Raw genomic sequence first — 27,847 nt, 5'->3', positions numbered from 1 at the left:
CAAACACTGGAACAGGTTGCCCAGGGAGATTATGGAGTCTCCATCCCTGGAGATATCCAAAAGCCATCTGGAGCTAGAGCAACTGGCTCTAGGTTGACCTCCTCGAGCAGGGTACTGGACGAGATGACCTCCAGAAGTCCCTGCCAACCCCAATCATGCTGTGATTCTGTGATTTCCCATTGAGCAGCTTGGCTGGCCATCCCGGGAGGGAAGGGGCATGAGGAGACTCAAGCTACAATGCAGCATAAACTTTAATGAGTCTAGAGAGTGAAACAAAGCTGTGCGTGCTGGAAGGGACGCGGTCCGGGCTGCTACAAGGGCAGCTGACGGTCAGGCACCCCTTCACAGCAATGGGACGCACGTCTTCCTCCCACACACGTGGGGAGAGGGTGATGAGCAGGGCCCCTCCCAACTTGCTTCAGGATGAACCCGTGGCACAGGACAGCAGGAGACAACAGGGACTCGTGATGCGGAGAAGAAAGCAGGCGAAGGAGAAGACAACAGTTGGCCGTCTTTCCAGACAGCACAGGCTGGCACCTTGCTTCCCTCCCTCCTTTGCGGGAGGGCACGAGGGCGCTCAACCCTTCTGGAAACCCTGGCCAGCAGCTCCATCCTCAGTCCGGCACCCGGCTTTGGGCTTCCTGGTCGATGCACTCACTGGAGGTCCAGCCCGGCTTTAGCAGGGCAGGCACCTTCTGCCACAGTAGCGGCCACCAAGGCCAGAGAGGCTAAAGCCCCCGGAGTTGATGGGCACTCCCTCAGCACTCAGGATGCTGCCAACAGCAGCGGAGGTGGTGGATCCCACAGCGGTGTTCTGGGGGAAGGAGCTGAGGATGGGCCCGGGCAGGGTCACCACCACGGGAGATGGTTCAATAACCACCCGGGAGTCCTGGCACTGCCTGACACAGGGCTCGTTGCAGCTGTTGGCAAGCGGGGTTGGGCCACAGGGACGGCACAGATCGTAGCAGGACATGGCTGCGGGATGGAGGTGCACCTGGGAGAGAGGGCAGGGAAAGCAGAGGCAGCATGTGAGGCGCAGGCCGACAGCCTGCTCGGCAAGAGCAAAGGCACAGTCTGGGGAGCAGGGAGGAAGGGAGATTAAAGAGCCCTGGTCCCCAAGGGTCCCCTCCCTGCAAAGAAAGCCCAAGACCTCCTACCTTCCCAGTGTGCCAAGGAGCTGAGGGTCTGGAACATGACAAAGGAGGAAGGCTCTCACCAAGGACAAAAGAGGAAGACAAAATAGTCAAAGAAGAGAAACAGATGAAGGCACTTGCTACTTCCCTTCTTCACCAAGGAGAAGGCAAGAGAAGTGGATGAGGAAGCCTGCTGTTGGACTGGCTTTTATACTGGTCCAGGCTGCTCGGCGCCCAGAGTCACTCTTTGCGCATGTAATGTGTTTACCAACAAGCTTATCTTGAATGGAAAACGCTACCTACTACTGAAGTAGGCTTTGATTTGGTACTTGCAATGGTCCTTTCCCATTTCCTTTCTAACGGCATGCCCATTCCACCCGAGAGCTTTGTTTTACGTGACATGATTAGAGATCAAATGAATTTCATGAACATGACTCTTGATTCAGGTAATTTAGACATTTATGGTGATCTGCTTGGAAAGCAATGTATTTTTCCTCCTCTCTCGTTTTAGTCACTGGCTTATCTTTCACAGGGCCAAATTAGAATGATGTGAGACTGTTCATAATTAGTTACATAATTGGAAAATTTGCATGTTTTGCACAAATATACTTCCAGATATTTTTCCCTTTTTCTTAGGATTGTGCCACATATCTAGCTTGAATCTCTCACTGAGAATGAAATGGTTTTTTAGATTAAAGACTAATTAGGTCACATACCCTGCAGAGTAGCAAATTTTTACTGTTGTTACCTCCAACTACTTTTAATTCCCAACACACAACATGGTACCATCAAAATGTTTAAAAAAGCATGTTCTTCCAAGCCAACTTAACACTTTAAGCCATTTTTAGAAATAATTTGCCCCTTGGCCCACGGAGCAATTTCTGTAAAGCCTCCAAGAGTGTTTTTTCCTTCCCTTCTTCCAATCGTAAGCTGACGTCTGTTTGGAGGATATCTTACGTTTTTACATGGAGTCAGAAAATGGAGCAACTACTTGTAAGGAGAATCCTTCCTTGACATCAGTCAGACTGGGTATTATCTCACCAAGCTGAGACTGAAAACTTTCAGACTTTATGGACTCAAGTTCAAACTGTGCAAGGACAATGCGTTAGACAGGTCAGCTGTTTCTAACTGGCCAGAAATGGAACTGTACATTCAATATATCATTTAAAATCCATTGTGCAACATCGGACAGTCCAGACACCTATGAGGTACTGAGAAAACTCTTCTCACAACAGGACGTGGAATCATCCATGTACTGACAGCAGTGAAGACTCTGATAGTACAACATACAAAAACATCCCATTAAATGTTTGAGATGAAACTCAATGGGAAAAGTGCTGCAGGTGTTGAGAGATGCTGACTTAGGAATTTAGCACAGAAAATCGGTGGGATTTTTAAAGCAAACCAGAATCATTCTACAAAGTATTTCTCAGTGGAAACATACTGTCCAGTATCTGGTGTTGGATATGGCCCATTGGACAAGTTGTTTCCTTAGTCTAATTAGGGGTGTAATATGCTACAGTTTTATGTACTGGCATAACAATTTGGTATCCAGAATGTCCACCTAGAGTATTCAGACAACTCTGCTGTAGGAAAGAAATTAAAGCAATTGAGAACACATGAGAAGATGGCATCCATGCAATTGCTTGGACACATAATTTCAGTTGATTTATTACCATACCCAAACACAGAAAACCAAATGCTTCATTCAGGTGGTGTCACAAACAATCATTTATACTACATTCAAATAATTTGAGTTGGTAATTTTGGCTAACCAAATGAAGAACAATGAAGAACATCTGAAGCTTAAATTTTTACACCATTGCATGAAATGTTTCTGAAGAGAGAAATGTTTAATTTCATTTGTTAAAACAGATCCTAGTACATCATAACTACAGCAAAACAAGAATTAAATTGACTGTGAAGGGATAAAATTATCCACCCAGCAGAGTTCCTACAAAACATCACACACAGATTTGTGATTTTATTTTTATTAAGAATTCAGTTCAGAGAAAAATCAAATTCATTGGGAAAGCATCCTGTAGTAATCACTGAGGTGGAATAAGTGATCAGTTCCAGGATTAATGGAAATGTTTATATAAAATATTCTTTCATTCAAAAAAGTATATTTCACTTAATGTTTTCTACCTAGCAACATCAGAACTTGAGCTTTTATTTACCTCCATTACATATTTAGAAGTCACTGAGGTGTGTCTGTCTGCAGCCTTAGGGCTGTATAACAATATTGAAGCTTCTCCTTTGGCTTCTTTAAAGGAAAGAACTTGAAAGTTAATCCCAAATATTCATTAATGGTTGAGACATACAAAGTGTATATACTATGTAAATATTGCAAGTATATGACAAAATTTAAATAGTTATGTCATTTGGATAATAGCATCACTTTAAATTTGCGAGTCACAGTTACTCCCTGAGCAGGCAATATTTAATAGCATCAGAAACCAGGGTTATTAATTTTTTCATTTAAAAGTAGTTTTGTGTGTGTGATAATAATAACCTTTTATAAAACTTCTGGAGCAGATCCACAGCTACCTAAATTCTTGTGACTATATAATGCAGCAGCACTGGGCAACAAAATAAGGTTGGAATATGGGGTTTTTTGGAAGTCGCGAACACAAACCATCCACTTCCTCAAGCATTAGCCTGCTACCACAAGCTCTGTGCCTGTCCCTGCTGTTACCACAAAAATATGTTTTATACAAATCCTAAGTTATTGCCCCTCTCCCCTTGTCTTTCACAGCATGTTCTTCTCAGTGAAAAATAATTTCCTCAGCTCTACTAGGAGAAGACTAAGTTGCCTACCTGCAGCACTAGAGCCATACATCTGCTCCAGATTCATAGCGAAAATTCATATCCAGTGACACCACAGTAAGTGAGCTCCTTCAGGCTAGACCAGGAAGGGTCTGAGACTTACCATGACACTTTATTGCACCGAAAAGTCTGGTATGGTGTAATAATTTCTATTTCAATGTGTTGTCTAGACAGAAATTGGTATTTTGTTTCTTATTCTTTAGAAAGGTACATTTCTGGCCATCCTAACCCTTTCTGATAGATAAAGTGTCATTCTGCACTCAAGCTTTGGTTGGTCCCTTAGATGCTTATTTGGGCATCAAGCCTGATTAAAGGGTCTCCCAGTAAGAATCAGGGTGAAAAGCTGCAGCCACCAACGATGACAAAGACTTTTTTGTCCCCACATAGCTCATCTTTGGGCTGTTGTGTCAAAAGCCATGCCTGTCAGCCTACACGACAAGTCAGGGAAAGTGTCTTGCATACCCTGAGATCTGCCCTTCCCTAGAGACAGATTTCCTGTCTGGAGATGTTTACCTGCTGCCTGTTTGCTTCTCTAATAGAGCAGTAGAAATTTTTCTCTGTAAATCCCTCCTAAATTATGAGGTGTGTTGGAGGAATCCCTAGGGTAGTAACTCTTATCAGGAAGCTCTACCTTCTCCTTAGATCAAATGTTGTATCACAAGTATTCATTAATGATTTATACATTCAAAGTGCTGTGTTATTATACTTAAAGTGCGGTATTGGCTTCAGACACCCATGAATTGAGTAATAATATCCCTTTAAGATAAACAGATCAAAGTCACGTATGTCATTCCACTAATCGGCTCGCAATCAGGTCATGATTCCTGGCCTCATAATGCTTTTTTTTTTTTCCCCCTACACTGCATTCATATTAGATCCCACTCACCACTTACAGTCTTGGGTGACCCTGGATCCCAGTAAATGCAAATAAACTCTATTCCATGGGTTTGTATGTCACTGCAATGATTTCTACCATGAAGGGTAAAGCCTTATAATTTTAATCAATGTTTTCTAAGGATAAAAGTCATCTCAGTGACGGATTATTTTCCCTTTCTGTGAGTGTATTTCAACGACCAGCCTCTCTTCAATGGCACAACTGCTAGCAGTTTTAGTAGGTTGCGTGTCATCAGTCTGATGTTCTTGTTCCCCAGTCATCTTTCCCCTCAAATCATACTTAGCTGTGGTACTCATAAGAATGGAAGACAGATGGACTGAGAGCTGGAGTGCACTGCTTAGAAAGCACAAACAGACTTTCAAAACTGCTAGTTGCTTCTGGCTTCAAATTTAGAATAGCTCTGAGATGCCTCATTTTCAAGGCAAATTACTTCTAAAAATCTATATCCTTTGAGGCATCATGGTTTTGGCAACCAAAATCTCATCATTTTTCAGTGGGAGCTAACCTTCGCTTTCGCTGTAAAGCAGGAGTGGTTGGGTGACTTCTTTTTAATTCTGTCTCCCTGGATGTCTCTCACAGCTCACCTAGCTCCGAAGCCAGACTCATGGGGATGTCAGAGAAAGGATTACAGGGAATCAGTAAGCCCTGTATGAAGCAATATCAAAGATCATGGCTATTACTTTAGCGACTTCTGTCATTGGCCATACCCAAGGAACCCGCATGCTGGGGGAGAGTGAGTTCACATTACCTGATATGTAGGGAGAAGGAATTTGGTTTTCTTTGCTCCTTAATTTTAGTACTTCTATACTCCAGTGAAGCTGGATCCTACCCTCACACAGGTGGTATAATTTTGCAGCAGACAGTCTTAGCAGTCAGCTGTTTGGACAAGGTTGATGAGCAGCAAACAGGACTCTCTCTCTCCCCTAATGTTGGGATTACATTTGTAGCTGGGTGTAGAAAAACCTCCCTTTGCAGGTTTAATGTACAGTCTGCTGTAACTGTGCAAGTAAATCTCTTTGGGCAAGATGCTGCCGCTGCTGGCATACCATCTTACCTTGTGGAAGATTGGGAGATTTCAGTTTAAAAAGCATTCATGCTCCACCACCTTTTTCTGAAAACCTTTTCATTCTCCTAGTTGCTACTATTTTCCTTTTTTAAATAATTCATTCAATCTGTGGTCCTCATCTTCTAAATTATTCCTGTAAAGTAGATGTCTTTGTAAAGAGCTCAAAGCAATGCCAGTCATTGGGAACAGCCTGCGGAAATTTCAGATTAAAGGATTTCAAAGCACTTTGCAAACTCTCATTAATGATTTATACATGCTAAGCACTTATTATCATATTTTCAGTATCCAGCATGGTTGCAGTGTTTTAAAACAGAGTTACAAAGTCACCCTGAAATACGTGTCAAGGTTATTAATATACATTCTCTCGTTATGTATTAAGGTGCTTGCATCATACTACATTTTTTTTTATTTTCATTTGAAAAGTAGCTTTGCACTACTGCCAGATTTCTCAGAATAGGCAACTGATGAAACTTGTTGCAGAGAAAACCAGAACCTTCTCAGACAACACTGATTTCTCAGAAATTACACAAACATGTGTGTGCTTGCTTGCTATGTATATGAAAACAGAGAATAATTGTATAAGCATGCATAATCTCATCATGTTTAATTTTGTTTGCATTTTGGGGAAGGGTCTCAGAAAAAACTGAACTACTCAATTGATAAAGGAATAACAAAATAGAGACCCTTATTAAGACTTGGAGGCCTTTTCAGCGTAGTCAGGAGAATGATATGACCAAAGGATTAGGCTCTTGTACATCTCTAATGAAAGAATGTGAGCAGAATGTGAAGATTAGAAAATGTGCCAATCAGACTAGTCTGACACATGCAGACAGTATGCAGAATTGACTCCTGGAAAAAAAATAATCCGGGTAGCTAATTAGGACCTCACGCAGAAAAGGCTTCTTAAATCTTTCCATTAATTTAAGAAAGTTCCCACAATGTAGGCCTTCTATTTCTCTTCTTATTCTTTATTTGTTTTCTTTATTTTTTCCCTCTTTACCTGTTCTCTTCAGAAAAGCAGATAAATCCATGCTGACACAACTGTTCCTTGGTAACCAACCATTACCTAAGGGATGATTTTTGATGTAGGATTTTCATTTAAAGGGTATTATTCTTTTAACAAAGTTCATTACTCCATAGTTAGTAATTTGCAGGCATAGGTAATTGCAGATTTCTTAAGTGACAGCTTAGGTTTCAAAATACAGAAATGAAGCCATGGATTTTAACTAGGGATGGTGTCTTAAATACTTTAAGCAGCTTTGAAAAACTTGGGACTTTTTTCTCTGTTTTGTGGAGAAAGAAAAAAATTAAAAACAAACAAACAAACAAAAAAACCCCACCCAATGTTCATGATTCATTCTAAGGGGGGAGGAAGCTCACAGTTTGAGAATTTCCAGCCCTGTTGAATTGCTATGTTTTGTTCAGACCAAGTGAATCTCCACTACACTAAGATTTCTAATCCCTTTGGATACTTACTCTTCAGATTCAGGTTCACATCTCTTATCTTTACTGTAAACATGGCTATCTCAGAGAGAAGGATGTTCCGATGTCCAAACAACTGGCATAGTTGCGGTTGTACACACTTCAGTCATCCTATAGACTGAGCTTTTACACCGAATCCTCAGTTTATTGCGGAAACAGCATGGGGATAACATGAATATAATGCATACTCTTAAATAATTTATTAAAACTCAGGTCTGTGTTTATTTCCTGACAGCCACAGATTTCCTATGTAAAACTGGAAAAGTCATTTCAGGACATATCAAAAAGTGCTTACTGTATTTTCTCTACTGACAGCCCCTCCCTTAATGCCTGTGCATTAATGTTGTATTTGTAAAAGAGATAGTAATCCCTTCTCTTTTGTTTCTCAGGTCTAATCACTTCGAACACTTGTTATTTGGTGTGGGGACTTGCTCTTTGTTTGCCTGATGCAATGCAATCTCAGTTAGGACTTCAAAGAGTTGCTGGAATTCAAATCATAAATAATATGATAAATGCCAATGAGGAAAGCCTATTTTACTCCAGGCTGTTTCATTTGCTCACCAAGTGACCTCTGACAATTCATTTAGCCTCTCTGCTTTACTATTAAACCTAGATAATAACTAGAATTAAAATTTGCCAAAGGCAATGAAAAATTAAGCTGTAAGGGAAGTGTGAGGTAGCATTTTATGTAGTGCCCAAAACTGCAAAGGGAGTAAAAGCCTCAAGGAGTCCCACAACATCCTATGGCACAAGGGGCTGTAAAAAGAGGATGCAATGAACACAAAGTACTGAGCAGTCTCTGGGACAGTATTTAGAAAAGAGAAGGCCCATAAGAGAAGCATGGGTTACAGTAAGCCTGGATTAATGGCACAAAATGCTTCAACTACGGAAGATGAGCATAGACGGCAGCTCAGTTTTTTCTTGCCAGGCATTTCCAGCTTTCTTCCTATAACGTTTATTAAAGATCGTATCTGATTTGTCCCAAGCACTTGCGGAAAAGCCTCCATGGGGCATTACCCTGGTTCAGGCAATGTCCAGGGCCACTCAGCTCCCCAAGATGCAGAGAAGGGGCTGCTACCCCACAGCCACCACCACTCTCAGACTTCTTCACACCAACCCTTTGGGGCTCTCCTGCTGCAGGGCTTCACGTCTGGACCATCACAGGGTGTCTTGCTGCTTTGTCTATGAAACTGAGCTACAGGGGCAATTCCAGTCATTAAGGGATCTACTGCATGCGATACCATTCCTTCCTAAGAACAGTGCCTGCGGTGGTTTACAGTCAGTTAAAAGCTGGATTTTTTTTTTTTTTTTTTTTTACCTACAAGTTTTTAAGGTTTATCTTCACTTGGCTTATGAGTAGTATGTTGTATGAATTTTATATTGATACAACCAATCATTTTCTTTATCCATGGTTAAATTGCAAGAACCAAATCTTACTAAATGAATTCTGAAGGAAAATAAACTTATATCAATAAATATATATTAATCTCCTTATATTTCTACATATAGCTGAATGAATCCTGCTGCATAGCTTTAATGTTACATAGCTCCTCAGTGGCAGGGCAGTGCTTAGGCAGATTAATTAGAGGTAAATCTTAGGACATTCCCACCTGTCTTTACTCCCCTTTTTCCTGGAGCCCTCAAAAAGCCTATTTTAATCAGAAAAATGTACTCATTTTTTCCATTTCTTATTATGGCCCTAAAACACAACCTGGCTAAGATGTAGTAAAGTTTTACTCAAAAAAAGAAAAGCCCAAACAGCACTAAGGGTGAAATGCAAATCCACCTTTTTACTCCAGACTTCTTTTTTTTTTTCCTGCCTTCTGGCAAAAAGTGAAGCACCTGCTCCACTCAGTGGTGTTCCCCCATAGATTTACATGCACAAAATCAATATGAGAGACAAGAGACAGAGCTGCTAATTTGTACAAAAAAAAAAAACCAAAAAAACCACTGCCTCCCTGAAGAACAGCTGCCTCCAGCAAATAGGTAAGGCTTTCTCTTATGTATGTTATGCAGAAGGAATAGGCAAAATTTTTTCCCATAGCTCCAAGCAGCCAGATTTGATTTTGAAATATTTTAGGCAGATCAGTGTAAATGCCCTAGTAATCCCCACAAGGTCTGAAGGCATGTCGATGCACAGGTGTGAGCGCAACATATCTAGCAGGGAGTCAATCTGAGCACAAAGTTTCCTAACCAGGATGGAGCAGAGAGGTGAAAAGGGACCAAAGCACGGGCAAATCAGCTACAAATAAATATGCTACATAATACAAACTTGCAGCAGCCTTGACTCCAGTCATTCTGCAGGGCTGTGAAGTGTGAATAAAATAATGAATTTCAGCCTTGAATCTTTACGTTCTCCAGAGCAGCTGGTGCATCTCTGTCCCTTAAAGAAAGACTCTTTCAGGATCCCCATGCATCTGGATAAAGTGGCAATACCATCTTTCATCCTGAACAGGGAAGTCCTCGCTGGAGTCCTCTCAGCTGGGTCACTTTTCTTAGTTACTCCTGTCCCAGAAAGCTTTTTAGTCCCACACTAAACTTCACTGTCTTAAAGCAACCATCAGGCCCTAGAACTTCATGTCAAAGACTATCGATACTACTATTATTTCTCTTTCACAAGATTTATATTCAAAGTGAAAGGCAGCCATTGTGTGGTACTAGGAAGACAAAATACCTCCTTTCCTTGCTCTGCAAACTGGGAGGAAGGATTCCTTTGTTCATAATTATTATTTACTTAAAATTTTCCTTCATATCATAAATTAGCTGTAGCTTGGGAGGATGTAAGCAGTGATCCTAAGGCAAAAGCATTTATGGGAACTTGTGAACAGAAGATTTCAAACTGATTCCCAGTCATTCATGCAGATAAAGCATTGTGCATCAGCTGTGGTAATGCAACACAGCGAGTTGTATTGTACTTGTTAAGTGTGTCCCCAAATACGTAAGTGATTCCTATCCCTGGTATTACAATAGGATTTTAATTAAGAATAGCCTTTATGTATTAAAAAAACCTGTTTCTGATTTATGAGCTGGCATGTCAGGTGACTATTATGCCAAAAAACTAACTGCACTAATTGGTGGGTTTTTCAGAAATCTGTTTCCATGTGAAACCTGATTTCCCTCTCCTTCTTTAAAAAGATATTTCTGTCATATTGATTTCCTCTTTAAAGTGTTTATAAAAACATTTTTAAATCTACGTATCTGGCTCATTCATAAAAATCTTGACAAACTGACAGATTCCATTTTCTCCAATTCTTTGGTAGTCTTATATTAAACTTCTGTCTCTCATTTGTGTTAAATTCAATTCTTCTCACGATAGAGCTATTTCTTGTGTACTTTCCCCACCACGACCAGTCTTCACCTTAGTACTGTCACAGAAAAACACAGCCTGGATGGAAACACCAGTGTCAGATTACAGTTCATTGCAACCTTCCCTTTCCTATAATACTGGCCTTTTCAACCCAGTCAAAAAGCTGGGGGCAGGAAGGGGGGGGAGGGGAAGGGAGGGGAGGGGAGGAGGGGGACACCAAACAGAAAACAACCCAGCTCTGTGATGCTCTGTGACTTCACTTTGAGTCAGTGGCAAAAAAAACCAAACAAACGTGGGTGGCATCCACCTGCTTTTAATTGCAACATGGTCAAACCCTGCAAAGAGACCTGATACAAATCCACATGCTCCACTTAAATCCTATGCAAGCACTATTTGTAAAGACTAAAGTGGATGTTAGATAACGTAGAGCACTCTCCTTAGGAATCAATCCTATTTAGAGATGACCAGTCTCATTGGGAAAATGGCTACAAACTGAGTTGTTCTCCTCATCAATGAATATTCACTGAGAGGGATAACAGCTGTATACTGTTAAGTTTAATGCCCTGTAAGGCATTTCAGAGGAAAACTCTTTTCTTTTCCACACTGGACAACATGTCAGATTTGGGAAATGAAAATAAAATCCTGTTCCCTGAAAGAAAACGGTGCTACTGATGGTCCCTTGAATCCCTTTCACAGACTGAATTTGGGGGAGGGGAGGGGGGGAGCAAATAAAAGAATGTTTGATCAACTCATGATATAACTGAAATGTGGTTAATGAAATATATCAAGTTCTTTTTGAGCCATGAAATTTTAAAGCGAATCCTGCCTGTAGGGTGTAGTATGTATTTAGCACACTATGTGAAGATCCAATAGCTAACAAACACAAACAGCAAGCAAAACAGTTTCATTACTTACAGAAGTTATGCATGCAGCAAAGTTTGTTTTGCAACTAATTAAGACTTCATGCAAAAAGGGTGTCACATCCTCCAGGCAATTTGACTAAGTGTATAAAAGCATTTGCTACATAGAACTCTTCTAATCACTTTTCTTAAACTCTTCTCCTTGGTGATCCTGGTAAGTCAATTTTAAATCAATTATTTATTACTATCTAAATATTATCAAATGATAGGTTAACCTTAGGAAATGGCAAGGGGGTATTCTTCCAGAAATATACTTTCTATTGTCCTTTTAGTTTTAAGTCAATTTAAGTTTTACACTTCAGAGGTAAAAGCTGGCCTTTGCAAACTACATTAGCGTTCAGGACATCAGTTCATTTAAACCAGGGAAGGCATATAAAACTCCCTCAGAACTCTAAAGGGTCTCAGTAATTTCATACTGGCAAGCATTCTTTTCATATTGTAAAGACTAAGTTTCATTAAAGAAATTACCATTGGAAAAAAGAATTCTTTATGATGTTCTTACCCTCTGTCTTCAAGGAAGCTATTGTGTCTTTTAACAGTTGGAGAACTTGTCCTAAATATTTTCAAAATCCTACAGAGACTGGAACTCAGATTTTTCATACTAAAAAGCCACTTTATTGCTGGTTTTGTTTAAAATATATTTATAGTGTTGAATTCCAAATCTAGAAGGAATGTACAAGCGCTCCTTCTTCACCTCTTTTCATGAGTACTAGGGTGAGCTTTGACAAATTGTTTGTCTGCATTGGACCACTCGAGGATCCCTACACTTAGACTGATCTGTGGTAGCAATTCTTTTCCCAAAGGCAAAACTAGCTGTTTCAGATCCAGCTCTTTAGCTAGTAAAATATTCTGCTGTTGCCTTTTTCTTACCTTCAAGTCAAAGGCATAGGGTCAATTGGAAAAAGTGGAAGATGCAGCCCTGAGGATTGGAGAAGGCAACGATGGCGTGTGGCAAAAACAAGATGTTTAGATGGAGACATAAGAAATCTCCCCTGAATTTTGTCTCTCCCAGACTCCTGGGGTAAATGTGGGGACTTATTTGGGAAATCAGTTCAGGCCCATCCTTTATGCCAGCCCTTAATCTCTTCCACATCAGTTTCACACTGATAAAGTAAAGAAAATTATCACTTCTCCCTCACTCTGTTTGCCTTGCCTAATTAGTGTGGGCACAATTGAGGGCAACGACAGCCTGTTAATCTATAATTATACAATACCCAGGAAAATCTGGCCTTGATATCAGGTACAGTTTTAAAGAGCTGTGTGATTTCAAATATAAGATACTGTAATCCAGATGATATATTAATGAGACTAATGAAAGATGGGTGGATCTCCATCCCAGATCATACTGTTCCACTTCTAACCAGGTGAGATGAGGTAACTAGCTTCACCCCCATGTTTTGGTTTTGCCAGTGCAGTGAGGATTAAAATTGAATTTTAAAACATGGACTTGAATTGGGGTTATGGCTTTCAGCTGGGTTTGAATTGGCAATAGGAGTGAGACAGAGCAGTGCAACACACTGAAAATCCTGGGAAGAAGAGAAGACGAGCAATAGGACAAGAGTGTTTTAGGATGAGAACAGTGGTGATCTAGAAAATATAATCAGATATAGAAACAATGAAGTTCAAAAGGTTTACTTAGAAAGGAGAAGAGTTACTGGATGGGAAAAGGAAACCAGACAAATATTTAACTATCACCTGATGTATTTGCATTTTCTAATTCCCCCTTTTGCCAGCAATCATGATATCCAGCTTGCAACCCTGTCTTCCCAAAATCTTGATATCTAATATGTAAACTTCTTGCTGGACAAACGACTACCTTTTTTCCTCTCCCCTCCTCCTGTGTTTCAGGTCTGGATCTACCACATGTCTCCCTACAACGAGTGCTGCCTGCCACCGGGGGTGATATGCCCTGAGCCATTTGCCCTCACCTCCAGTGAGACCTGTGTCATAAAATACCCCGATACAATAGTGGACATAGTGGACCCTGACTTGCCACCATATTCTGTGGTATATCCCGGCCCAACTCTCACCACTTTCCCTCAGCAAACCATAGTGGGATCTACTGCATTGTTCGACATCAGAAACTTACTCAGTTCCAGGGGATCTCATGGGTTTAGGGGTATGTGTGGTTCTGGGACAGCATGTAACTCAGGATTATCATTTTATGATACAGGAAACTTTAATCCTTTTTCTCCTCACTTGTCCAAACCATTTTGTTATAGAATTTGCAGGCCAACCTAAACCCAACATGGATATTTGTGGATTAAATGAAAAGCAAAACTGAACAGTAAGACAGATCGTGACTAAGTTTATGGATAATGGATCATAGAAGTGCTGAGCTCCCGCTGTTCCCAGTGGAGTCAATAAAAGCATGGCTTCCTGGCACTAGACCTGCATGAGGACTAGAATTTCCAAACTACAAGAAATTGAAATTTCACTATTGATCTTATTCAAAATTAGGATAAAATAAAAAATAGAATTTTCCAAGAAACAAGATTTTCAAAAATTTTTTTTGGTTTGATAAAAATGTATCTCTCAATAAATTCAAATTTTTATGCAACCATTGACTTTTTATTATCAATTTCTCTCAAAATAAAAAGAATAAAATTTTAAAATTATATGACTGAAAATCTTGGATTCCAAAATTAAATTTTATCAAAAATTCATATTCACTTTACCTTTTACTGAATCACCATTTCATTTCTTAAAATTAGGCATTTGTAAGTCTTTTATGTGCTTTATTTCTGCTTAGACCCATGATGTAATGGTTTCCCAGCTTATTTTTCTGCCTATATCTCATTTGATGCAAGCCAGGGCAAAAAAAATTACTTCAAGCAATTGTAATAGCAGATTTCTTTGTAAAATACTTCTGATCAAAGAAGAACAATCTGTGCAAAATCATGGAACTGGAGATTCATTGTAGACCCTCATGAAGTCCTGGAACTCTTCTGATTATATCCTATCCATCTAATTTTGCACATGTATATTCAGCTTCTTATTCCCATTAAATACTGTCATGCAGCATGCACATTTTCGTTTTCCTTTTTTCTCTACACTTTATTTTTGAACCCTTGTGAGTCCCACTATAAGCGGCATTATCACCTTCCTGAGGCTCAGCACCCATGCCAGCATTAATTAAATCACCACTCAATAATTATAAGCTTTTGCATTTTTCAAGAATTCATCCAAACTGCATTTCTGCATGGAAGAAAGATGCTGCTGTCTCTAGAGGGTGCTGCACCCTGCAAGGTGCAGTGCCAGTTCACCTCTGAAGCAGTTCATGGAAAGCTATCTGGCTTGCAGCAGCATGGAGCACCATGAAACCTCCTCCACATTCCTTCTCAGGCTGTCAGAAGCGCAGATGCCTGCACAGCAGATGTGATTTTTAAATTAATTGAAGTACTAGAATGAATTTCCCAGCCTACTCACAAGGCTATTCCCCAAAAATAGGACAAAAATCATTGACCAAGCATGTAGAGGCAGCAGCAGGGCACTGGAACCCTCTCTCTGGGTCACTTCGTTGGGACAACTTGTGCAAGAAGAATCTGCAATGTGGGTACGTGCAACTTAATAGTGCAAAGTAAATATATATATGTATTGGCCAACATACCTTAATAGCTAGGACTAATGAGTTATTAGGCTGAGCTTTCATGCGCTCATGTTCCCCCCAAGAGGTACTACAGGCCCAGCAGAGGAGCGATTCTGCTTTTAATTATCTATGTTCTGAGACTCAGAAGGTTCAATCACTTTTCCTGTCCCTCATTATTCTGTGCTTTCAAAATATTTTTTTTTAAAAGGACAAATATAAGTGGATAATTTTTGTCTGGGCCTGCAGCAGTAGATCTATGAAAAATTACATTGAAGTTCACACCCTTCAGCCAGTGACAAAAGCTGCTACCTGCCAAGATTTTAAAACAGAGACTTTTTCCCCCGTTGTCATTTACGGGGGACTCTGTTTCCAACAGCCTTCCCCATCCCCCAGGACATTTTCTCCATACTAATCTACTCAAGTTCTTGGCATCTGCAAATCAAATCTGCAACAACTTTTTCCATAAATCAAACCCCACTGCTGATGGCTGCTGTATGATCCTTTCAGTAATAACAAGTACAGTTTCCAGAATGCTTCATAAACATTAATTATATTTCTATACATGCAGAGCATTGCAAAACTAAGCCTCTGCCTTCATATTTAGACATCCACATGTTAAGAAACACCTACACTTTAGAAATACATGTATGAGAATTGCAAGCATCATTTTTCAGGTGAGATGATTATTTTGCATTTTTTCATAAAAAGCTTTTTTTAATTTTAAACAAATCTCCCCATGCATACCCCAGTGCTTGCATGGGACAAATTCTAAGACAGTGGAAGCCAGACATCTCTCTTCCCTTCAGCAATCTGGTATTCATTATGCTCAGTTTACATTGCGCATGAATACATAATATTCCTGTATTTTGAATACTGGTACCCTGTAACAGTCTAACCCCATGAATGTGTCTCCAGTAGTGGTCTATTTAATAGGAGATCAGCAAGCCAAATGCTAGTAGCTACCATCCACCACTAAAGTCACACCGCTGTTTACCACCACCACACCTGTCCTACAGATTTAGCCACGATGCTTGTCTTAGTGGCTATGATGGAGGATCCTTGCTCATTTGGACCAAAGCCTGCAATAAGCAGATGGTGTCTGTCCTTTCTTTCTCCTTCCCCAGGGATCTTTGCAAAACCTGTGTTGGTCAACACAACCATAAGTGACCTGGCATACGTGTGCCACATGCAATTTTGCTCTGAATACACTCAGCTGCTATGTAGCCCAGACCTTTGGGCATTAGCCAGGCTATAAAGGAGGGCAGGTGCATGCAGCACTGGTGTCAGTGCTGGGAATCTCCAGATGGCTGCGGTCTGCAGGAAGGGGAAGGATCACTCGGGCCCAGGTTGTGTGCTAAAAGTCTGGTTTTATTCCCTTGCACAGTTTCTGTACAGCCTGGGTTTTGATTTAATTAGATTTATACTCCCAACTACCTCTAGCAGAAGAAGTACTTCTCTGAGGGTCGGCTGGGGCAAAATCATTCACTGAGAAATCTCCAAGTGTCCTTAAGGAAAGAGTTTCGAAATACTTCTTAAGTGCTCTTTATTGATTTACATAGGCAAAGTGCCTATTATAAAATTAATGTCATGTAACTCAATTTAGATGTCCTGGAATCAGATCTTTACTATCAAGTAGATATGCATCTAGATCAGGCACATCTGATAAGCCTTGAATGTGCAAAGAGATTGTTCATCACTTCAAAAACTTTCCCATGCAGTAGACTCTCCATTCCCGGTTCTCCCTAACATCCTTTTCTTTCCCTCTCCAGTTTCAAAGAGCTTCTCCTACATGCAGGACCAGGACAGACCGCTCCTACTGTTTACATTCTTGTGCTTTGCTCATTTCCTAAATTTGCAACTTCTTTTACGTTGCTCATACCAAGTTTTTGGTCTGCCCTCTCAAGGAACTTGCGAGCAATAACACCTACCTTCAGTTATTTAGAAGAAACACTTCAAAATCCTCATGTCAAACATGTTTTTGCTTTTCCTGCACAAAACATTGGAACAAATGGGATGAATCAAACCATATCTTATCAGACTCCTTACATTCAAATATCAAGTAATAGCATCACTTTAAATTATGCATAAAAGCTTCATTTGTGATACTTTGTTAATATAGTCATTAGTTCTAGTCGTTGAGCTTTGAGTACTTCAATTTCCAGTAAAAGTCAGCCCCCCCCAGGGCAGGTATGTGGGAGCAGAGGTCTATGTGCTGGACAGCATTTCTCACCCTGTAACCATCCCAAGTCTGAGGTCTACGAGGGAGAACACCGGATGACTCACACCAGATTTAGCTGCTACACCCACAGATTGCTAAAAATACTTTATTCATTCTCCTGCATAATTTGTTTACATTCCTGTGGTTTGTTCCTGATTAAATAACTTCAGGTTTCCATGCCATAAATTGTCCTTAAAATTTGAGATGAATGAGCAGGATTCCCCTGGGGGAAAAAATTCACTTGTTAAATATATCCTGTTGAAGGCTGAGCACAAATACCTTCAAAGAACTTTCTGAAGGCTGTACAACATCTTCTATAGGCACCACACTACAGTATTACAAGTCATCAATGTTTCAGCAAGCTCTGATGCCACACAACTGAAAACTATCTTTCCTTTTTATATGCCAAGACTGATTCTGTATGTTCACTACTCATTAAGAAACAACCGTGCTTTAAAGCAATGTTTCAGACCTGCACACTGCATTTTATATAACATGACTGAAAATTATAAGAGATGTTAAAGCTTGATAAAGCCAACTTGTTCCAGCTGAGGATCTAATTCTGCATTTCTAACATTTTCTTAGGTCTCTCATCCAACTTCTTGTTCAAAGCAGGATCAACTCTGAATTCAGACCATGATGCTGAAGGTCCCCTTCACGGGAATTTTTTTTTTCTTTTTTTCTCTTCCTTATGTCAATCTCAACCTCTTGTTTCACTTTATAACCATCACCTTTCATTCCCTTGCCATACATATCCACAAATGGCCCAGCTCCACCTCCTCCTTAACTTCTGCTCACCTAGAATGACAGTTCAGCCTTTTACTTTTATGCATCCATTCCTGACCTATAAATGGTGACAATAGCTCCTTCTCCACCTTTCAACAGGTCTGACTGATGATCCTAGATATGATCCTATTCAGGGACCATCCTTTATGTTGTTATTTCATTGCCAACACAATGTAGCCTTCATTTTGATTGTGACATTACAGGTAATATAAAGCTGATGTACACAGTTATAAGCCAGTCTGGTCTGCTCCTTATCTATCTTTAGGAAACCAACCAGAATCTTCAGCATCCATATTTCTATGCATATTGAAGAAAGATAACAATTATCTTAAGGCAAGGGCTTACACATGACAGAAGGAAAACAGTTTGCTACCCATGTGCTGCTGCCTAATGCTGTACAATGAAGAGTTGGGGTGGGTGCTTGGGAAGTGGGTGAGAAAAAGAAAAACTCAAGACTTAAGGGAAAATAAGGCAGGTTGTGTAATGTCACGTGGGGCAACCAGAGGGAGCTGTGGAGACCAAATAATACTGAGTTAACTCAGCATCTTGTAAATCTATTTGCATGAATTTGGTTTCCACCCATACACAAAGAAACAGGATTAACAAAACAAAAAAAGCTGGGATCAGGGATATAGGTATACTCCAAACATATTTTACATAATTTAAATAATTGAATTTGCTTTCCTAGTCTGAACAAGCCAGCATTTCGATTTTCTTGTATTACAATACATTTCGGTACGTTCTGGTCAGCACATGGTGGGGGAGATATCTTTCTCCCACCCTACTCCTTTCATTGCCTCTCCTTCTGTGCTCCTTTAACATTTATTTCCTCCAATTTTACCATGCCAACTGGTAACTTGCTGACAGTTCTTTGTCATTTTTCAGCATTCAAAATCTAGTTTAATCCCAGCTAGAAGTGAACAAAGAGTACAAAACCTGGGTTTTCCTACTGCATTTAGGGGGTTTTTCGCTGGTCTGCTAAGCCCTAGAAATGTGCTGATAAAGACAAAGAAAAGCCAGTGAACCCCACCCCCCCACACCTGTCTGGGTCCTGACAAGGTTGGAAAGCAAGAAGCCAGCCAGCAACTGCATACATCACGAGGCCATCATACAAGAAAATTTCCCCTTTTTACACACCAAATGTTATCAAAAGACCTTCATAAAAGGCTCTGTTCTCTTGAGCTGACAAATACATTTGGAGAAGACCATCCTTCACCCTGTCATATACCCAGTCCGTGGATTATTTTTTCCCCCCAGCAGCTGTAGTTTTGTTAAATCATGCTTCTTCTGCCATAAATTAGGATTTATGAGGTGTTTCTGGGAACACCCTGCATAATTAAACACCATGAGAACATTCTGAGGACTGAAAATGTTTCACAAACACTTATTAATAAGCTGCCTATGCAAATAGTTGTATTATGATAATAGCTGTAGGTGACGCCTAGTGTTGAGCAATAGTATCACCTTAAAGGAGATATATCAAGGTTGTTTCTGGCATCGTCCTAATTAGACTGTGATTCACTGCCTCAAATTTTGGGTTATTCAACTTTCACTCATAGTTTGTGTAAAATCAGAAAGCCAGAGTTTCTGACAATGTAAAAAAACAGTGGATCTATACACTAATATATAATTAACTCTTGCTACTGCTCTGGTCATATATTTCATTTCATACTTGCCTAATGGGCAGAATTCTTGCTGATATAATGTGTTGGGATGATGTAAGCAGGTAGAGCCTCTTTGAAGTGAAGAGAGTGAATGTTGCAGACCTACATCAGCAGAGCATCCATCCCCAAGCATTTTCCTTTGATTATTTCTTCATTAGCAAGTGCTCCTGACTCAGCTTTACAAGCAAAACTTCTGTGCTATGAAGTTGAACAGAACTGGTTTGACCACATAAATCATATCTTAGCTAGGCAAGAGCCATTATTACTGGTATCCCTGCCTTACACAAGGATATAATTTTCAAAAACAATTTAAAATTAATAGGTGCTGACAATATTAACGTTCTATATTGTTATGTATGCAGTCTACATTACTCTTTGCCCTTTATTACTTTTGTTAGTCACTCTAAAGCAGAACACAAAAACTGCGGGGAAAAAAGAAAATTCTGTATAGTGTTGCTACCTTATGGGAGAATTTAAAAAAGAGTTAATTACATTGTAGTTAAGGGACTGCATCTTAATGTGACAGCCAGGATTCAGTTCCTAGTTGCCAGGGATCTCCAAAATGCCATGGAGATCAACTGAGAGAAGAATCCGGAGTGCTTAGCTAGAAACCTTTTGTAGGGGTGAATTTCATACTTCCTACATGTGCTTTAATACCTGTGTTTTGAAATAGCACTTCTGGGCTGCATCCTTGGAGGGCAGAGGTCTTCCAGCTAGAAATTACCAAAGAGTTCAAACCAAGAGACATTGAAAACTTAGGGAGAAGAAAAAAAACCTAGACCATATCTTCAGCTGAATTGTGAGCTCCTCTGACATACACAGCATTCATCCTACCTTGTTTGTACCAAGTCATGAAAACCTGAGGCTCCCTCTGCCACGGCACATACCAACATGCTGAACACTACCCCAGCCAGTACCAACAGACTTAAGTCTGCCCCTGTGCGCATAGAGGCATTGTTCGCAATGGGAGGCTCCCACACACACTGGCAGAGGTCACCAGGAGGACGTTGTCAAAGTGCGCGCGCAGTACACCCATTTTCCCAGAAATCAGTTCATCGCACTCACTTTTCTCTCTGGAGGGAAGATTCGGGCATAAAAAATGCCGAGCACATTTAAATGAATTAAAACCACCACCATCATGGTGTTTATGGCACGATGCATTATGACATTAATTATTCTTATTTTATGAGGCACCCCTAAAGGTCTCCCAGGCTGTGGAGCTTATCAGGAATATTCCGGAGACATCAGGAAATAAGATTTTAAAAAAGTTCACAAACAATTGTTAGTATGTCATACATGGAAATTGTTTTATGTTAATAGTAATAATATCTTAGTGGATTTAGGCTGCTCTGACCTCATGCAGAATGAAATATGTAAAACATTTATTTAATCAGCTCCTTATTTTAAGCTTCATTATTGGGGATGGCTTCGTTTTTATTTAAAAGGTAACTCTGTGATAGTTTTGTGCTTTAAAGTTTTTGCACCAGGTACTTCCTCTGGCTTAAGAGCACATCTGTAAACTTTATTAACATTATATCAGATGAAAAACAAGCCCTGTCTTTCTAGAGATTTATCTAGGCATGGAGACAAATACTAGATGTCAGTTTGTATCTCCTATAAGCAAAATAAATCTTGTGTGCTGACACACTGCCTCTGACATCTGTGAGACTCCCTGTGCAGTCATGTTTTTAGCAAAGATAAGTACCAGAGGTCTATTAATTCTTAGTGTATTTTTAATTCTTAATGAAATCAGTGGAGTAAAACCAGGAAATTTCAAGATGAAAAGAAATTGCAAGTTACCATCTGCATTTTGTATTATTACCTAGCTCAGCTTTAGATAATCATAAACAGTGAGCAAAACAATTACTGCAACTACAGGAATAATACATGCAACAAAGTTTGCTTCATAAGTAATTAAGGTCCTTTACACAAAGGGTGTCTCAGGTCCTCCAGGCAACCTGAGAAAGGGTATAAATACTCTCTCCACGAAAGGCTTTTCTAACTACCACTCTTGACTTGTTCTCTCCGGTACACTGAGTAAGTCTGATTTGAAAACTATAAAAACCTTGAGTTTAATTTTGCTTTAGCATGAATTTTTGTTAAAATCAGGACTAAATCCTGCATAAATATTCTCTCAGAAACATTAGTAAACATATTTCTACATATGTTTTCTATGCTGGATAAAGGTTGTAAGAATAAAAGCAAGGGCTTTTCAAGACTGCTTTGGGCTGTTAATTTTATGGGAGAATTAGGAATTTCAACCTCTTCTCAAAAATTTTCAGAATAGCTCTGAGAATAGATTTTAGCATTGGTTTTGCATATATGGCATGATTAGGGGATTCAGGAGTTGTTAGGTGGGGGGTTTTTGTAGATAACTGTTGAAGTAAAATCCTTGTTCGAAGTTAGTTCTGTGTAGCTATAGACATGCAGCATTGCTGTTGTTCGTAATCTGCCTATCCTTAGCTAATTTAATTGGAGTCACAACAAGCTACACCAGGTGATGATTAGATATTATTACTTAATGTAACTGTGGAAATAAGCTTTCATTTCTAACTATTAAAACTTTGCTAGTATTTTAATACATTTTTACAGATATTAAATTAAGCATTTTTTTAGGTCAAAGCTACGTTCTAACCTAAGAGTATTTGGGGGAAAATGCTATGCACATTTTTTGCCTTTTTTTTTTTTTCCAGAATGATACATTTGAGGATACTTTTGCTTTACTCTGAATGTAATTGAGAAAAGTAAATAGATCAAAGAGTTCATTGCCTTGCCCATTCCCCTTTGCCAGCAAGCTGCTAGCACCAGGTGCAAAATAGCACTGAGCTTCTGAAGTGGAGGAAAGTAGATTTCAGGATATTTTTACTTTATGCCTGGCAACGTAATAGTTTATTTATTAGAAAGTGTTGCTGGCTACATATTTTAGGATCCTGTATACTACTTCTCCATAAATAAGACTTACTGATTTCAGAGATTATCTCCAAATTACCCACCATCTGCCTCAGAAACATTCTGCATTTTCTGTTTACTTATTGTAAGGGGTACTGCAAAGCTGCCATGTCCCCTAGTCCTCATCTTCCAAATGTTCTTAAGGACAGCAGTTCTAGTATACTGCAGCACAGGACTTAACTGAGAATAAAATAATACTTTTGCCTTGTTCAACACTGTAAGGTATCTTTGATTAACAAGTTTAAAAAATAGTGTGATGCTATACCATGGAGAACTAGCTTTTATGTGACAATTTAATCTGAAGAAAGAAATAAACTCTATTAAATGTGTGTACCCTAGCTGAAGCTGCAATTTTCTTATTTGGGTTGACAAGATCACCACAATATAAACACTTTAAGTTACATATCTTACTTATTAAACCAGTATTTTTAACACTCCATTTATTCTTAGCCTTTCATTTTTCTGCATTTTAGTGGTACTTTTTGGTGCCTGAAAATAACAGGACTCCGCAAAGAAAATATAGGAAATTAAGCAGGCTGCTAAACAGATTACTCAACACTCAAATCTATTGAAAATCCAGGGTTTTTTCTCCTTGCTTCCTTGCACCCCACCTGTAAAATGCAGACTGTAGGCACTGCCCTGAGAAGCTGCATGTGGGAGGAAAAGAGATGCTGTGGGAACAAGTTCAAACTTGTCTACAGGAAGTATTACAAAGGACTGGGAGGCTTTAGAGCAGATGTCTGTTTTGGAGGCAGCAAAGGAAAGGGGAGGATTTTTACTCCCAGAGGAAAAGAAGTAAAGAGAGCAAGCTTAAAGCAGCAAATTAGAAAGGACAAATAGATGCAGGCTAAGTAAAAGGTGGTGGATACAAGGAAAAGAGCTCAACTGCTGTCTTTATCCAAAGTACCTCTGTCTAAAGATCTCTTAGAACCAAGCTTAGATGTGTCAATAACCAAGTACATGGGGTTTTGTGGGTTTGTTTTTTTTTTTCTAATTCTGCAAATAAATTGCAGGCTCTCCCCTACCACGGCCAGGCAATGGCTTCCAACCAGCTGGCATGCACCAACCCCTGCGAGGCAAAGTGTCCCCAGCCCCTGGCCACCAGCAGCAACGAGCCCTGCATTGTGGCCTGTGGTGACTCCCGGGTGATTATATACCCACCACCCGTCGTCGTCACCTTCCCAGGGCCCATCCTCACCACCTACCCACAGCAAACCATCGTGGGAGCCTCAGAGCCCTCCGAGGTGGCGCTGGCAGAGCCACCAGCCACAGCACCTCTGCCAGCAGATGTGACAGGGAGGCTGGAAGCAGCTGTTGAGAAACTTGCCCCCCAAGTCATTGCCCAACCTGAGCCACGGTGTACCCCAAAATACTCCTACACCTATTCTTCCCAATGGACACATCCATGCAATTCATACCGCTCTGGGAAACGGTGGACATACTAAGTTCAGCTATGGTGTGCACAGAGCAATTTAAAGAAGCAGCAAAGGAAACTTGAGATGCAAATTGGGGGTGGAGCTGATAGGCACCAACCTGAGTGCTGGGTGTTGTCTCCCTCCAGCTGAAAAGAATGAGAGCTGCAAATACTCAGCACCTGTGAAAGGCAGGCTCATGTGTGCATTTTCTCATTTTGCCTTTAGTTTAGAGCTGTTATCCTCTGGCTTTCCAGTTTAGTCATCTGCTTACATTGTGCTTTGTCTTATTTCAGTTATATTGTTGACACTGAACTTAGAGAGGTGACTTAGGATGCTAGAAATTGCACACAGCAACTGCACCAAAGCAGAAAAAAACGTTTTTCACAGACTGCATCACTTTGACCCTGGTCATTAGCCAGAGCCTTATTGAACCCCTGGAAAGATGGTCTTTATAATCTGTACAATTTTGTTCCAGAATTGTAGAAAAGCTGTCTCTTTCCAAATAAATTTTCTGTAGCAAAGTATGTCTTCTGGTTTTTATTACCATATAATCATTTCCTTCTTTTATTTATCAGTTGAATTTATAGTATATTTTTCCTCAGTCATAGGTATTCCATGTTTCTTCATCGAGTGCAAATATCACAAAATCCCAGGAATACTTTTCTATGCAAAGTCATTAAACATGTGCTGAACTTTTGACACTCCCTAGGATCAACCTGAGCCCGGGCAGCTGCCACTTGTAACAGCAGTCCTTGCAAGGGCTCAGGTAATGCTCAGCTCCTAATTTGCCATGTCCGTCTCAGGACAGAGAAACTTTCCAGCACTTTGCCCCAGCCCAAAGCAAGACACGAAAATCTGGGTGCAGCCGGCAGAGTGGAGAAAAGTACAGCCCACACGTGGCCCTTTGACACACTATGCAGAGCTTCCCGCAGGTCACAGGGGGAAACATGCCCTCAGGCTGCCCACAGACAACAGCACTGGTGAATGCACTAGACCCATTGCAGGGTGCATGCTCAATGCATCAATCCAAGCATCATGACTGACCGGTGAGAACAGGGTGCAGAGTAAGAACAGGAAGAAATACACCACTAGTTTAGTTTTCATTCCTCTATACACATCACAAAACAGAAACTGGTATTTCACCTTTGATATCTGTCTTTTGTAGTGAAGCTAATCATTTGCTAGTAATTTGCCTACCTTGCAGATAAAAACTCTTTTCTAAGAGAAAATCAGAGCTTCCATAAATGTTTTTAGCAAATTAATTACCATCCAACTTTTTACATAATCACTCAGTTATAGACATAATTCCAGCCACAGTGAAGGAATTCAGACCAAAAAAAATTGTTCATTCCATGCAAATTCTTTAATGTTGATGGAAAATGCAATAGACAGTGACAGCAAGAAAATAAACAACACAAAACCAATGAATTGGAAACAGGAAAATCATAAGGCTGCAGCAAGGCACAACCCAGGGCTCCAGTCCAAAGACACCCTCCATTCTTAATGCAGGATGGGAATCTCAGAGCCAGGCAGAGCAGGGGAGACTCTCAACCAAAAATGAGTACAAATTCTTTGTATCACAGATAGAGGGGAGCTTTAGGAGGCAGTGCTGGAAACCCTAAAGCCGCCAGCTGAAGATCTGCAAGGTTACTCGGTGCAAATAAGCAAAGACCATAAAGTTCAAGAGGCTGCTTTGCCACAGCCTAAATAGGGGCTGAAAGGTTTGTTCTGCATGTGCTGGTAGAAGACAAGAGGGGCAAATTGTGGAGGCAGAGGGTAGAAACGCCAATAAACTCCATGGATATTTGGAGTTTAGCAATGCCCACAGTAGGCATTGAGATACCTGTGGCCTCGGCCACAGCCATCAAGTGAAACCGGGACCTAAAAATCCCAATGCCCGCCAGAGCCTTCGGGGTGGGCAATTAGCAGAGATGCCTGCGGACCCCAAGACCGTGAGATGCGCAGCTGTTGCTGGCATTCAGAGATGGCGGGCATTTGGAAGTCACCCCGAGTGTGTGGAATGGCTTCTGCCTTTGCCCAACCTCCCGCTGCCTCTGTTTACCAGCCTGTAAAAGAGAGCTAATGACAGGCGTGATGGCTGTGCCCAGGATTGCAAAGCACTTCTGCAAGATGCCCAGGACTCTTCTACATAGGCAAAGTGGGGGATCAGGGACAGATCGGGGTTTATTGGTGGCACGAGGTCAACTACAGCACCGCCTTGTCTTTCATGTAATGACGTGTCACGGCCTGTCCCTCCCATCGCCCCTATCCTCTTCAGGGCACGTTTGCACACCAAAGTCCCCAGTGAAGAGGGATATAATTGTCTCGCTTCATTATCTGTGTCATGAAGCTTTTTCACCTGATTTCATGATTACGTGGGGTTTCCACCACCACCCCCTTGGCCGATGCCCCAGGCAGTGTGGGACACGTATAAAAGAGCTGAGGCCTTTGCAGCCCTCTATCCATCTTCCTCCACTTGACTCTCCTAATCAACTGGGTAAGTCCAGCTCTTGGAAGCCTCTTGGGGATCTCTGCCTGCCTCCCTCCATACAGCCCCTTCCCCACAGCCTGGCCTAATCCCCGGTGCCTTTTCCAGCACTCCTTGCCTGCCTGGAAGATGTCCTGCTCCAGCCTGTGCGCCCCTTCCTGCGGGGTGGCCGCCCCGGCCCCGCTGGCTGACACCTGCAACGAGCCCTGCGTGCGGCAGTGCCCCGACTCCACGGTGGTGATCCAGCCCCCGCCCTCGGTGGTCACCTTCCCCGGGCCCATCCTCAGCTCCTTCCCGCAGTACAGCGTTGTTGGCTCGGCGGGAGCCCCCGGAGTTGGAGGGGGCTTTGGTGGCACTTTTGGAGGCCGTGGCGGTTTTGGAGGCCTTGGGGGCTATGGAGGCTCTTGGGGCTATGGAGGCTACGGTGGCTATGGGGGCTACGGAGGCTACGGGGGCTACGGAGGCTATGGGGGTTGCGGATATGGCGGCTGGGGCCGAGGCCACAGGTACCTCAACGGCAACTGTGGGCCTTGCTAAGCCCCACACTGGGTCCGGCCACAGATGAAGGAGAGCTCCAGAAAAGCCCCTGGCACGTCCCGACACGACGCTCCGTGGAAGGACATGCCTTCGGCATTGCTGCTCTCCGGAGCTTGGGTGCCTCGTGCCTGCTCGGGGCCCAGCTCTGCCTTCCTCCTGCCCTGCTGATCATCCCTTCAAAGCTCGCTGACTCCCGATGACAGAGACCCGCACTAAGCGCCTGCTCCTGCGGCACGGCTGATGCTCACTCTGGCTCTGCCGGCTGCCAGGAGATGTGGGGCTGCCCTTGGCCGGGGCCCTGCTCTTCTCCCAGCTGCCTCCTCCCCTCAAACTGCAATAAAAGCTGTGTCGCATCGCAAGGTCGACCCATGGTTTTTCTTCATCCTTCCTCCATACCCAGTACCCCGAGTGGCAGCCTTGGCTCCCTGGGCCGCCCCAGCCAGCTCCCACCCGGGGCCTCGTCAGGGGCACCTGCAGGACCTGCTGTGCTTCCTCCTGCCTGCCCTTGGCAGCACGTCCCTCCACCAGCCACTCTTATGCAGCAGGGATCGTGCTCGTCTCCTTCACCA

At 41.6% G+C, this 27,847-nt stretch overlaps 1 protein-coding gene, 1 long non-coding RNA gene and 1 pseudogene across 2 annotated transcripts; 2 read left to right on the top strand and 1 right to left on the bottom strand.

Annotated features, from left to right (window-relative positions):
• Positions 1-676: 676 nt before the first annotated feature.
• On the bottom strand, positions 677-5,579 carry LOC138687542 (feather beta keratin-like; annotated as a pseudogene).
• Positions 5,580-11,728: 6,149 nt separating this feature from the next.
• Positions 11,729-14,194, top strand: LOC138687132 (uncharacterized). Its single transcript, XR_011326441.1, has 3 exons — positions 11,729-11,786; positions 13,481-13,751; positions 13,855-14,194. It is a non-coding gene; the product is annotated as an uncharacterized lncRNA (long non-coding RNA).
• Positions 14,195-26,533: 12,339 nt separating this feature from the next.
• Positions 26,534-27,360, top strand: LOC138687131 (claw keratin-like). The gene has a single exon (XM_069793105.1). It carries the CDS (start codon positions 26,871-26,873, stop codon positions 27,276-27,278), a length of 408 nt encoding a protein of 135 aa, XP_069649206.1. The 5' UTR covers positions 26,534-26,870; the 3' UTR covers positions 27,279-27,360.
• The last annotated feature ends 487 nt before the right edge of the window (positions 27,361-27,847 follow it).

The sequence above is a fragment of the Haliaeetus albicilla genome, chromosome 10, assembly GCF_947461875.1.
Source record: "Haliaeetus albicilla chromosome 10, bHalAlb1.1, whole genome shotgun sequence".
Classification (NCBI taxonomy): domain Eukaryota; kingdom Metazoa; phylum Chordata; class Aves; order Accipitriformes; family Accipitridae; genus Haliaeetus; species Haliaeetus albicilla.
The sequence above is the reverse complement of the archived record's forward strand: the minus strand, read 5'-3'. Positions and strand labels throughout refer to the sequence as shown.